The sequence below is a fragment of the Gorilla gorilla genome, chromosome 18, assembly GCF_029281585.2.
Source record: "Gorilla gorilla gorilla isolate KB3781 chromosome 18, NHGRI_mGorGor1-v2.1_pri, whole genome shotgun sequence".
Classification (NCBI taxonomy): Eukaryota; Metazoa; Chordata; class Mammalia; order Primates; family Hominidae; genus Gorilla; species Gorilla gorilla.
In genome coordinates this window covers 108898555-108910798 of record NC_073242.2, presented here as the reverse complement: position 1 = coordinate 108910798, position 12244 = coordinate 108898555, and the positions used below count along the sequence as shown (strand labels likewise).

At 44.3% G+C, this 12244-nt stretch overlaps 1 protein-coding gene across 2 annotated transcripts in view; it reads right to left on the bottom strand.

Moving 5' to 3' along the window:
- The window catches only part of WWOX (WW domain containing oxidoreductase), a 1113301-nt gene that overhangs the window by 819036 nt on the left and 282021 nt on the right, over nt 1-12244 (bottom strand). For both annotated transcript variants that reach the window (XM_055366621.2, XM_019012536.3), the window contains exon 6: nt 5923-6011. In XM_055366621.2, the coding sequence (XP_055222596.1) occupies nt 5923-6011 (89 nt within the window). The remainder of the gene's footprint in view (nt 1-5922; nt 6012-12244) is intronic.

Genomic DNA, 12244 nt, shown 5'->3' with positions numbered 1-12244 from the left:
GAATGAAAATGGGAGTGAGTAAACAGAGAGTGGGCAGACGAGTGAGGAGGTCAGGAGGTGCTGGGCCTGAAGAAATCTGGCTTTGGCGATCAGGCCTGTGTGTACTCTTGGACGATTACACCACTGCCTCTGAAGTATTCTTACAAAAACATTAAACACGAAGTTGACTGAGTCTCTTGAGTTATCTACCCTTTCACAGGAAACTCAGGAGACAGAAGAGTATGTTAAAAGACACCACAGAGATGCAATCACCAAAGTACAGACTGCAGAAATCTCTAGAGCAGAGGTTTCCAAATTTTTTTGGCACCAGGGAGTGGTTTTCTGGAAGACAATTTTTCCATAGACTCAATGGAGTGGGGGTGGCTTTGGGACGATTCAAGCGCATGACATTTATTGTGCACTTTATTTTTATTATTATTACATTGTAATATATAATGAAATAGTTATCCAACTCACCATAATGTACAATCAGTGGGAGCCCTGAGCTTGTTTTCCTAGAACTAGATGATCCCATCTTGAAGGTGATGGTAGGCAGTGACAGATCATCAGACATTAGATTCTCATAAGGAACATGCAGCCTAGATCCCTTGCTTGCGTGGCTCACAATAGGGTTCGCAGTCCTATGAGACTAATGTTGTTGCTGATCTGACAGGAGGAGGAGCTGAGGCAGTAATGAGAGTGACAGAGAGCGGCTCTAAGCACAGACGCAGCTTCCTATGCTTGCCCACCACTCACTCCCTGCCATGCCACCCAATTCATAACAGGCCACGGCTATACTATTGGTATGTGGCCTAGAGGTCAGGGACCCCTGCTCTAGAAAACACCCTGGTCCCTTAAATCTGTTGCATTAAAAGGAATTTTTTTAAGGAAAAAAAAAAAAGGAGACAAAACCTATGGATTAAAAATGCATCGACCTTATTTGAATCCTGATTCAAACAAATTAAGAGAAAGAGGGAGGGAGGAAAAGAGGAGGCACAACAGAAATGTTTCTGGTTTTACGTTGTTTTTTAGCCACTAAATTTTGGAGTAATTTGTTTGAGACAGAGTCTCACTGTCCCCCAGGCACGATCTCGGCTCACTGCAACCTCTGCCCACCCCACAGTTCAAGCAATTCTCGTGCCTCAGCCTCCTGAGTAGCTGGGACTTCAGGTATGCATCACCATGCCCGGCTCATTTTTGTATTTTTAGTACAGACGGGGTTTCGCCATGTTGGCCAGGCTGGTCTCAAACTCCTGGCCTCAATCAATCCACCCACCGTAGCCTCCCCAGGTGCTGGGATTACATGTGTGAGCCACCGTGCCTGGCCAGAGTAATTTCTTACTCGGCAATACATAACCAATACAGAAATCCACACTGAAATTCCTATGACTGAAGTGTGCAAAGTAACAAAAAGTCGTTTTGGATTCAGAGAGATTTGGGTTCAAATTCTGGATCTCCTACTTGCTCAAGTTGAGAAAGTGTCTTAGGCTCTCTGCACTGCAACCTTATAATTTGTAAAGTAAGGATAATCATGGTTAAGTGTCCAGGACTCTTACAACAAATTAAAGACAGAATACATGTATATAAGTGCTTAGCACACTGCCTTGCAAAAAACAAACAACAAGTTGCCTAGCAGCTATTGTTTACATAATCATGGTTAGGAGGGCTCCCTCTACAACAGCCTCCTTTGCAGCCTCACCTCCCAGCACCCAGAATGAAAAGAAGAGATCCAGGAAGAGGCTGATCCCCATCTCCCGCAGAAGGCAGATGACGGGTGGTTCCACAGTACAATAAGCTGCTTTTCTCACCAGTGTTTGTACTAAGAATCTGTTTCTACCTTTTCTGCTCTAAGACTACACAATATGCTGCCTATCCCAGTGTGGAGAAACACTTGAGATGGAGCATGGACCAAGGGAATACACACAGGAACTCAGAGCCTGGTAATACTCTGGCTTGATCGCATACAGGCTTTGAAACGGTATATTAAATAAGAGCATCCACATGGAATTCAAATTTAAGGGATTTTTTCCTCTCCTCAATGCAACAGCGCGAAAAGAGATCGGTTCTGAACTGGCAGCCTTTCTTTCATTTGTCATTATGTTTTACACACAAGGAAATTTTAATGTCTGAAGATGGGGGGTGATAAGAATAGAGTTACATGTGTTTCTCTGGCAGCCTAGTCACCAGCACTTAAATTCACTTCTGACAGTTCTCAGAATCGAAAGACCTGCAAGTACTAAACTGTCATCTGCCTATCCATGAGAGATTTCACTTTGGCAGCATTTCAAAAGTAAAATCTCTCGCTTTTTTATGCATATTTTCACTACCACAGTATTGCTCTAAGCCATGTAAAATCCTGTACTCTCATGGGACACATACAAAGAGGTTTGTGCTACAGAGGTCTCTATATGGAAAATCACCCTTGTTTCTCAACCTAGAAGTATTTTCTAAAATCCCAAAGTCCTGTGCTAAAATCTGGGATTAGGGCAAAATGGGTGAGAGTTTCCTCCAAGGTTTTGAGCTTGGTGATTACAAAAGGCACTTGAACTTGATGATTTCCCAACTACTTAATGGTTAAAAACTAACGGTCCAGTTAAGACGTGGAAGATGATCCTATTATGTAACAGTTGGCTGTCTTCAGCAAAGCTGCTCACTTCCAACACATTCTGACAGAGGAAATGGAGAAAGTTATTCAGCGGCAGTGAACTGTGAGATCTCACATGCTATGAGGGAAAGAACAAGAGGCAGACTGGAGTGAAACCCCATGCCCGTCACCAACCTGCTAAGTGACCCTGCGAAAGCCACTCACATTCTCCGAGTCTGTTTCTATCACATTTAAAATGAAAGGGTCGGGCATGGTGGCTCATGCCTGTAATTCCAGCAGTTTGGGAGGCCAAGGTGGAGAGATCACTTGAGGTCAGGAGTTGACTAGCCTGGCCAACATGGTGAAACCTCATCTGTACAGAAAATACAAAAATTAGCTGTGTGGGGTAACCTGCACCTGTAATCCCAGCTACTCTGGAGGATGAGGCATGAGAATCGCTTGAACCCGAGGTCAGAGGTTGCATTGAACAGAGATTGCACCACTGCACTTCAGCCCGGGCAACACAGCGAGACCCTGTCTCAAAAATAAATAAAAAATAAAATAAAATGAAACACAGTATAGTACGGTGGTCAAGTTGGAGCCCTGGAGAGGCTAAATCAGCCCCTCTACCTACATTCCACATGCCTTGGATAAATCATATATCCTCTCTAGCCTCACTTTCCTTATCTGTATAGTAGAGATATTAATAGCATCTACTCCCAAGGATTGCTTTGAGAATTGAATCACAACATACATGCAAAATATTTTCCACGTATGGCCCATAAGCCCTCAGTAAATGAGCTGCTGCCTCTGCTGCTGTTCTTGTCATTATCATTCCCTCCCAACCACAGACAGATGAGTTTGAGGAGTCAGCCATCCATAATAGCTGACAACTGAGGTGATGATAGCTTGTGTGGGGTTACTGTGGCTTCCAGGGCCACCACTGTCTTCTCAGAGCCCAGAAGAATGCCTAGGGCTTTAGAGGTGGCTCCTGAAATGTGTGTGAAGTGAAGGAACGGGTGGATAAATCAATGATGAAGCAAATCAGTGAACAAATGTCTTGAATGCTAGTGTTGCAGCCTGTTGAGGTGCCTCTTGACAGTTTTCACAAAGGGTGGCAGCTACTAACAGCCAAGCACTGCAAAGGACACAAACAGGAGGGCTCTCTCAGACCTGGCTGGCTGGGGGACGTTATCTCACTGTTACTACAACCCAGCTTGGGGTCTGCACTTAGGGGATGTTGCAACTCTCACTAAGACTCTGACTCTAATGTAGACCTCAATGACTTGGGACACTGGCATACTCCAGCAAGCGCCTGAGAGAGTCAATTTTTTTTTTTTTTTTTTTTTTTTTTGAGACAGAGTTTTGCTCTTGTCACCCGGGCTGGAGTGCACTGGTTCAGTCTCAGCTCACTGCAACCTCCACCTCCCGGGTTCAAGCAATTCTCCTGCCTCAGCCTCCCAAGTAGCTGGGATTACAGGCATGTGCCTCCCCGCCCAGTTAATTTTGCATTTTTAGTAGAGACGGGGTTTTACCTTGTTGCCCAGGCTGGTCTTGAACTCCTGACTTCAGGTGATCCGCCCACCTCGGCCTCCCAAAGTGCTGGGATTACAGGCATGAGACACCACGCCACGCTGAGTACAAACTTTTTATTTTTTTTTTCTGAAACAGACTCTCACTCTGTCACCAGGCTGGAGCGCAGTGGTGCCATCTCGGCTCACTGCAACCTCTGCCTCCCAGGTTCAAGCAATTCTCCTGCCTCAGCCTCCCAAGTAGCTAGGACTAGAGGTGTGCACCACTACACCCAGCTAATTTTTGTATCTTTAGTAGAAATGGGGTTTCACCATGTTGGCCAGGATGGTCTTGATGTCTTGACCTCGTGACCCTCCCGCCTTGGCCTCCCAAACTGCTGGGATTACAGGCATAAGCCACTGCACCCAGCTGAGAGCAAACTTTTTAAATCTAATAAAGTAGAGCGGCTGGGCGCAGTGGTTCATGTGTGTAATCCCAGCATTTTCAGAGGCTGAGGCGGGTGGATCACCTGAGGTCAGGAGTTTGAAACCAGTCTGACCAATATGGTGAAACCCTATGTCTACTAAAAATACAAAAATTAGCAGGCCATGGTGGCAGGCATCTGTAGTCCCAGCTACTCAGGAGGCTGGGACAGGAAAATCACTTGGGCCCGGAGTGGGACGTTGCAGTAAGGCGAGATTGTGCACTGCGTTCCAACCTGGGTAACAGAGCCATGCAAGCAGAACTGGATACTAGACAGCAGTGTGGTGTCAGCTCCCCACAGGGCCATTTGAATATCTGGTTTAAGATCCCTTCCCTCACATCCTTCATCTGCTTGCAACACTGCAGAACTATGTTCCCAACAGAGCCTAACCCAAAGGCAGCTTGTCATTTATGAGAGATCTCCACATTCAGTGGTTCTGGTGCCTCTTGTGTAATTATCTTATCCTTGGCACAACCTGTGCTATTATTAACTTAATCCTCATGTTTGAATCAAGTCACTGAAAAAAAAATAAATGAAGTTATTTATTAATGAAATTCAAACCTCTATGTTAAACGAGAAACCAGGATTGCCTGCCCTAAATATGAGTAAAAATAAACACTTGGAAACAAACTATTGTAATTAGTGTAGCTTGCCATGATCACTTTCCTTAGCTCAGTGTTTCAGGGTTTGAGGCCTCCTGTCTGTCTCTCTGTCTCCCCACTCCCTTCCGCTTCTCTCCCCTTCTCCTACAACCTTCTCTGTTAGAAAGGGATGCTAGAATATGATAGGATCAAAATATGCTAGGCCCTAACTAAGGCTTTCTCCAACTGGAATTTTGAAAGACTGAAAAGGATGAAAATAAAGAAATAAAAGGAATGTGAGTCCATGTTTTTTGGAACCACATCCATGTACCACATCAAATCATCGAAGGCTTTAGAAACTGGGGGTCTTTTGGGTGCTTGGATTGTCACCCTCCCTGCCATACTGGATAACTGAGTTTACTTGTTCCTGAATGCAATTTAAATATACTCTTACTCAATTCTGAAATGCACTGCAAAAAATCTTATAATCAGGATGCATCTTACTATTGCCAAGCTTTTATTAGCCACTTTTACTAGTGCTTTAATAGTGTCTTCTCTTTTGGTATCTGGGAAGCTGTTATTAGATTGATGACACATCTCATAATGAAGGTGACTGTGAGTCAAGAAAATATGGTTCACCTTAACAGGGCCAATATAAATGAGCCTCCTGTTTGGACGCCAAGACAACACAACAGCCTTGCGTTCTCCCAATTGTGTTCATCTGATAAAGATATTACAATAGCAAGAAGTTATGATCTATAACCCTCCACTGGAACACTCACACATTCTTGGCCTTGAATGCTTCAGCAAAATGCTGCACGCTACGGAGCAGAGCGAGGTCCAGGGTCATTGCTTCTACCTTGGCTTTATGCTGGAATGAGAGAAAATAAAAAGAAATGATAAATAACAGCAAGTTTAGTTCATGGTATCAAGTTACAGTAAATGTGTTATGGAAGATGTCGGAATTCCCCTGTTTAATGTAAGACGCCCAGAGAGAATATAAATCATCGGAATGAAGGGAAGAACAGGGCTTTTACTGCCAAGTTCGGGGAGGATGTGAGGCTGGGATTCTGCTAAACCTACAGGCTGGGGGGCAGGGCGGGGGGGGTGGCTTGTGCTGTGTTTCAGCCGCACAAAAGAGGCTGCAAAGGCGCTTCGGGCTAACGTTATCTCCTCTCAATCTGCATCCTAAAACGCTGTAAGGAGGGGAACATACGACAAGGCCTCGATCATGGAAAGATGCAGTGGACAATATCTTAATTTCAAAAGCTGCCATCCAGGTTCTGAAATATTTCCACTAAACCTGCATCAAAAATCAAAGACAACTCCTTTATAGAAAGTACAAAAGCAGAAAGACTCGTTTATACCAATGGATTCTGACGGACCTCGATCCCAAAGACAACACCCTGGCTTAGTAAACCCAGAAAACTCTATCAACAGGTGGAGTACATGCTGGTGATAGGAATAATAATGGTAATAATGGCTACTGTGTATTTAGGGCCTGCCAAGGGCTGGACATTTGCATACCATCTCACTCAAGGCTCCTAACAACTCAAAGACAATGTTTTCTCCAGTTGACAATGCAGCATCTTACAAGAGATCACAGAGATAAGAAGTTGAGTACAAGAACTGACCCCAGTCAGTCTGATAAAGAAGCCCAAGTTCCCTCCTGGCAAGAAACCAAGAGAACTGGAGAGGTCGGGATTTGAAGCAATGGTGTTCCATTGGCCATGTTCTTCATGGCATCATTCTGCAAGGACAAATCTCCGGGTTGCCCCTCCCACTAGCCTTCTGTGTATGGGCCACTCCCAACTTTTAAATCTGGGTGCGCTTCAGAGTGCGAGATTAAATACTATCACTTCTTAGACCCAGCTCCTCGAAAGGACAAAAAGCCAAGAACACAGGGCCACCTGCCTATTCAAATAAGAAGAGTCCCGTAAAACAAACGGTTGGCTTGGGAATTCTAGTCTAGACTGTAATGCTTAAGTAAGATTAAGGAGGATAACATGATACCTGTAAGGCTATGAAGGGGGATGCAAATGGCACTGCTGAGAACATCCTCTACCCTAAGTGTCCTGTTCAGGGATGGACAGGAGCTGGGCTGAGACGTTCAGTGTATTTGCAGCCGGTTTATCTTGGCCGCCAAGTCCTGGGCTCTAATCCAAGTCCTAAGCTTTGAGCAGTAAACATCAGGCAGTGAGAGCTAGAAAACACACTCATTCTGGACCATTTAACACTGTTGAGCCTCAGTTTCCTTATCTGTAAAAGATGAATATTGGTCATCCACTCATAGGTTTGTAAGGATACATGTTCATAAGTTCCTAACATCCTGTCTGGAAGACAAAGTATCTAATTAATTTAACTAGCAGAGAAGATGTCTCTTGTGCAAAAGTCTTGTCCCGATGCCACTTGGCAATAAATGGTAGTCTGGGTGGGTTACAGTCCAGCACAGTGGATAGATGGATGGCAATGATGTCCAAAGATCCTACCTGAAGGCCACATCAGACCAGATTACTGAGGGAAGGATCCTAAAGAATCCAAGTCATGCCTGCTAACAAAGCCCTGTGCGTGCGTGCGTGCGTGTGTGTGTGTGTGTGTGTGTGTGTGTGTGTTTAGATGGAGTCTCACTCTGTCGCCCAGGCTGGAGTGCAGTGGCACCATCTTGGCTCACTGCAACCTCCACTTCCTGGGCTCAAGCAATTCTCCTGCCTCAGCCTCCCGAGTAGCTGGGACTACAGGTGCGTGCCAACACACCCAGCTTATTTTTATATTTTTAGTACAGACAGGGTTTCACCATGTTGGCCAGGATGGTCTCAATCTCTTGACCTTGTGATCCACCCACCCCAGCCTCCGAAAGTGCTAGGATTACAGGCGTGAGCCACCGCACCTGGCACAAAGCCTAGTTTTAAGGAAAGGTGGTAGAAAGTGATGAAATTATGTCCCCAAACCCCAACAGCAATCAGTGGTGGAGGCAAACTGGCAAACACAGATTTAAATTCCTGGTCTTGGGTAACAGTGGCAGATGCCAAAATGTGCAGATTTTGGAACGAGGAGGAGAAACATGAACCTGATCTAGGAAAAGAGGAAAATGCCAACACGTGGGTTGTTAGTTTCCTATGTTCAGGGAATGATAGAGCTAGAGGGTCTGCTCTAAGGTGACGCCACATCCCCCCTATAAAGAGGGAAACTGCCACCAAGAATATTGAAGGCATGTGAGTGAAGTCACACCCCGTGAAAGGTGTGTACCTCCAGATGAGGAGCAGAACCCTCACAAGCTGTCTGAGTAACTGATATTTATCTGATGATTAAAAATATTTTCAAAGTGTAAATGTGTCAATACCCCACAGAGATTCTGATGCCTCATAAACACAACTACCTGACATTCAGAGTCAGCAAACAAAGTGACCTTTCATCCTCATCCTAAGTCCTCTGGTCCCTGCCTCCTTTTACTTGGAGCATGACACTCACTGCCACGTGCAGAATCTTACAGAAATGTGAATGTATCACAAGAGGAAAGGCAGCCATTCATTATGCTGCGGAGGGGGTGGTAAAGAAATTGTTCTGCTCAGCCAAGCCCCCAGTGGAAACCCCAAGGGATATGCAGGCTACATATTATAAAAACGCATGTATGTATTTGCCCCATAAAACAGGAAGAACATTCCCAGATGGCAACCCCAAAGCAGTATTTCAACAAAAATGATAGCACAGCCAACTAGCCCATACAGTCTTCTCTATAAGTAACTTACAACTGCTAAGTTTTCTTTTTGTTCCCCTGCTTCCCTTCAAAATAAAGCACAGAGCTGCCACTATCAATAAGAAGAAAATCAGAACATATACCTCTAAGGGAAAAAGGGGTCACAAGCCATCAAGTAGTTCAACAGACTAATCCACAAGCTGTGCGTTACTAGGCTCCTGGGGATAGTGATTCAAGTCCACACACTGTTATTCAGGTAATTCTCTTGCCCTAGGTATCAGGTTTCCCATTTCTGCTACCAATCCTGAGAAATGGAGAGAAACTGGAGGCAATACAGTAAGTCCAGGGGATGGAAAATGCAGCCTTTAAATAAGGGTGTGCATATGTGTTTATGTGTGTGTTGGGAGTTTGCACTTCCGATTGTCTAACAAACTTAGTAGCTTTATAGAAATGTTTGTAGTGGGACACGCTCTAAATAAGAAGGTAGTGGCTGACAGATTGCAAATGGAACCCCTTTTTGAGGGGTGAACTGCTGATTGTTAGGCGAGGACAAGAGACTCGATCTGCCAAGGTGAGATTTCCTCCCAGGTCTGGCAGTGAATCTGCAACTGACCATAATTCACTTTATTGGTTTAACTCATGATCTTTTTGTTGTTAACTTTTATTTGAAACTAATTATAGATTCACAAAACGTGGCCAAACTGGTACAGAGAACACCCTATACCCATCATCAAGCTTCCCCCATATATACATCTTACATACATACAATACAATGGCAAAACCTGAAAATCAACATCAACACAACACAATTTACTAGACCACAGTCATTATTGGGATGTCACCTGATGTGGTTTGGTTCTGTGTCCCTACCCAAATCTCATATTAAATTGTAATCCCCAGTACTGGAGGTGGGGCCTGGTGGGAGGTGATTGGATCATGGGGCTAGTTAAAAACGGCTTAGTGCCATCCCCCTAGTTCTGTCTTGTGATCCAGTTTGCCTAAGATCTGCTTTTTTCAAAGAGTGTATCACCTCCCTCTACTCGTCCTCCTGCTCCCACTAAGATTTGCCTGCTTCCTCTTCGCCTTCTGCCATGATTGGAAGTTTCCTGAGGCCTATCCAGAAGCAGAACATGAACACAGAACAATGAGCCAATTAAACCTGCTTTCTTTATAAATTACACAGTCTCAGGTATGTTTACATAGCAGTGTGAGAAGGAACTAACACAACTTGAGATGCGTTTATTTTCTTTGCTGTACCTTTGTGCATAATTCTAAGACATTTTATCATGTGTATGTATTCGTATAGCCATCACCACATTCAAGACATAGAACTGTTCCATCACCACCAAGCAAACCATGACTTTCATTAAGAAGTGTTAGAATTGGCACATGCCATCTAGAACATGAAAAGTTCAGGCCTCGTTCAGTCAGAGCCTGCTCTCTTCATTGGCAAAACCAAACCTTTAGTACGTCAGAGTGGTCAGTAAGACGTGGTCTGAATTCCTTAGCATGGCTCACAAGATTCTCTGCATCAATCAGGATGTGCTTCAGTAAGGAACAACCCCCAAATCTCCATTAATTAGAACCCGGAATTATGACTTGCTCACACTTCACACTCATTGTAGGTCAGTGGGCCCAGCTCACAGTGGCCAGCCAGGGACCAGGTGGATGGAGCCTCTGTTGTCTGTAACACTGCCAGTCTCTACGGCATGTGGAAGGCAATGTGATGAGTTGCACGTGGCATCTCAAAGGCTTCCACTTAATAGTGACTGGTGTTGCTTCTGCTCACATTTCCTTGACAAAAAGTCACGTGGCTGTGCCTAGCTTCCAGAAGGTGCAACGTGCTGTGTGTCCAGAAAGAGGAGAAATAAAAATAGAAAGTGAGGAACAACAACTAACTCAGTCCATGACTTGGTCCCTGTCTACCTCTCTGGGCTTGTTTCAGGCCAACTCCTACTTCACACTCACATCCATTATTAAAAAAAGACACAAAGACATATGAATATGGGCCATATCAAAAAGGATCTAAAATATAACGGGCTGGGCATAGCAGCATGCACCTGCTACACAGGAGGCTGCGGCAGGAAGATCACTTGAACCTGGGAAGTCGAGGCTGCCGTGAGACATGATCGTGCCACTGCACTCCAGCCTGGGCAGCAGAGCAAGACTGTCTGAGTAAAAAAGGAAAAGAAAAAAATCCCATCACCGTAAAATAAACTGCTAGCCTTCCATATATCCCTCCTTCCTTCCTACCTATATGTCTATCCATTTATCTTCCCACCTACCTATCCATTCATCCATCCATCCAATCATCTATCCTCCCATGCTTGTTTAACCAAAAGAGGTTCTGAGATCACTGAAACTTGAAATGCTGTAAAATGGCTCTCAAAATTTTCCTTCCCCAAATCCTCATTCTTCCTTCTGATCACACCAGTACAAGTTTATCTCAGGCAAAACAGAAATGTTAATGTATTTTAAATTATGTATACAGACTCTACTACCCATCATTTTAAAACAGAGCCACACAGGTGGCATCCCACATGTGAAGCATCAGGTAACTTCTAGGTAGCTCAGAAGCCCACCTGCTCCCAACACCCAGGGCTCAGCCAGAAGGTCATAATCAAACAACCCAGATGCATGTCTCCCATTTCCCTTGAATACAGGGGCACTCATCAGTAGCACAGTTCACTGCCACCTTAATACACTAAGTCTTCTTCATCTATTCTTTATATATTCTAAAACCTGTGTTAGTGACTCAAGAGTCTGTAAGTGTGGAATCAAAGGGGTTTCTTGTTGTTATGCAACAGTGATCTCTAGTATCATTTTATGACTATAAATTAGCCATATGTGACTCTGATGCGATATTGCCTGAAACCAAAGAAAGCATATGGGGAGTGTGTGGTATTTAAACAGAGAAATGGGGAGATATTGTCATTGCAGCAAAGACACCAGAGCCAGGCTGCCCTGGAACTACAGCCCAGTATGTCCAATGCACTGGCAACTTGACTTCAGGAAAGCTACTGGAAGGTTCTGGGCTTCAATTGCCTTAATTATGAATAAGCATAATAGCATTGCCTTCTATGGTTAGAGTGAAGATTAGATAGAGCGAATACAAGGTACGAGCCACACAATGGGCTCTCAGTATATGCTATTATCATTATTTTGAAGGCCACTGCTAAAATGTGATGACCATTGTTTTCCAATAATAATGCATATTAATAACTGTGGGTCTCCCTTGTTTTCTTTTTTCAGGGGGTGGTTTGGGGCTGGGCAAGTTACTGCTTCTTGTGTATTTAGTTTGCTCCTCTGTGAAGTGGAAGTAATAACAGCACCTGCCCTATTGGGAAGTGAGGCAATGTATCTAAAGCAGTTGGAGCAGAACATGATACCTGATCAGTAGTTCATAACTC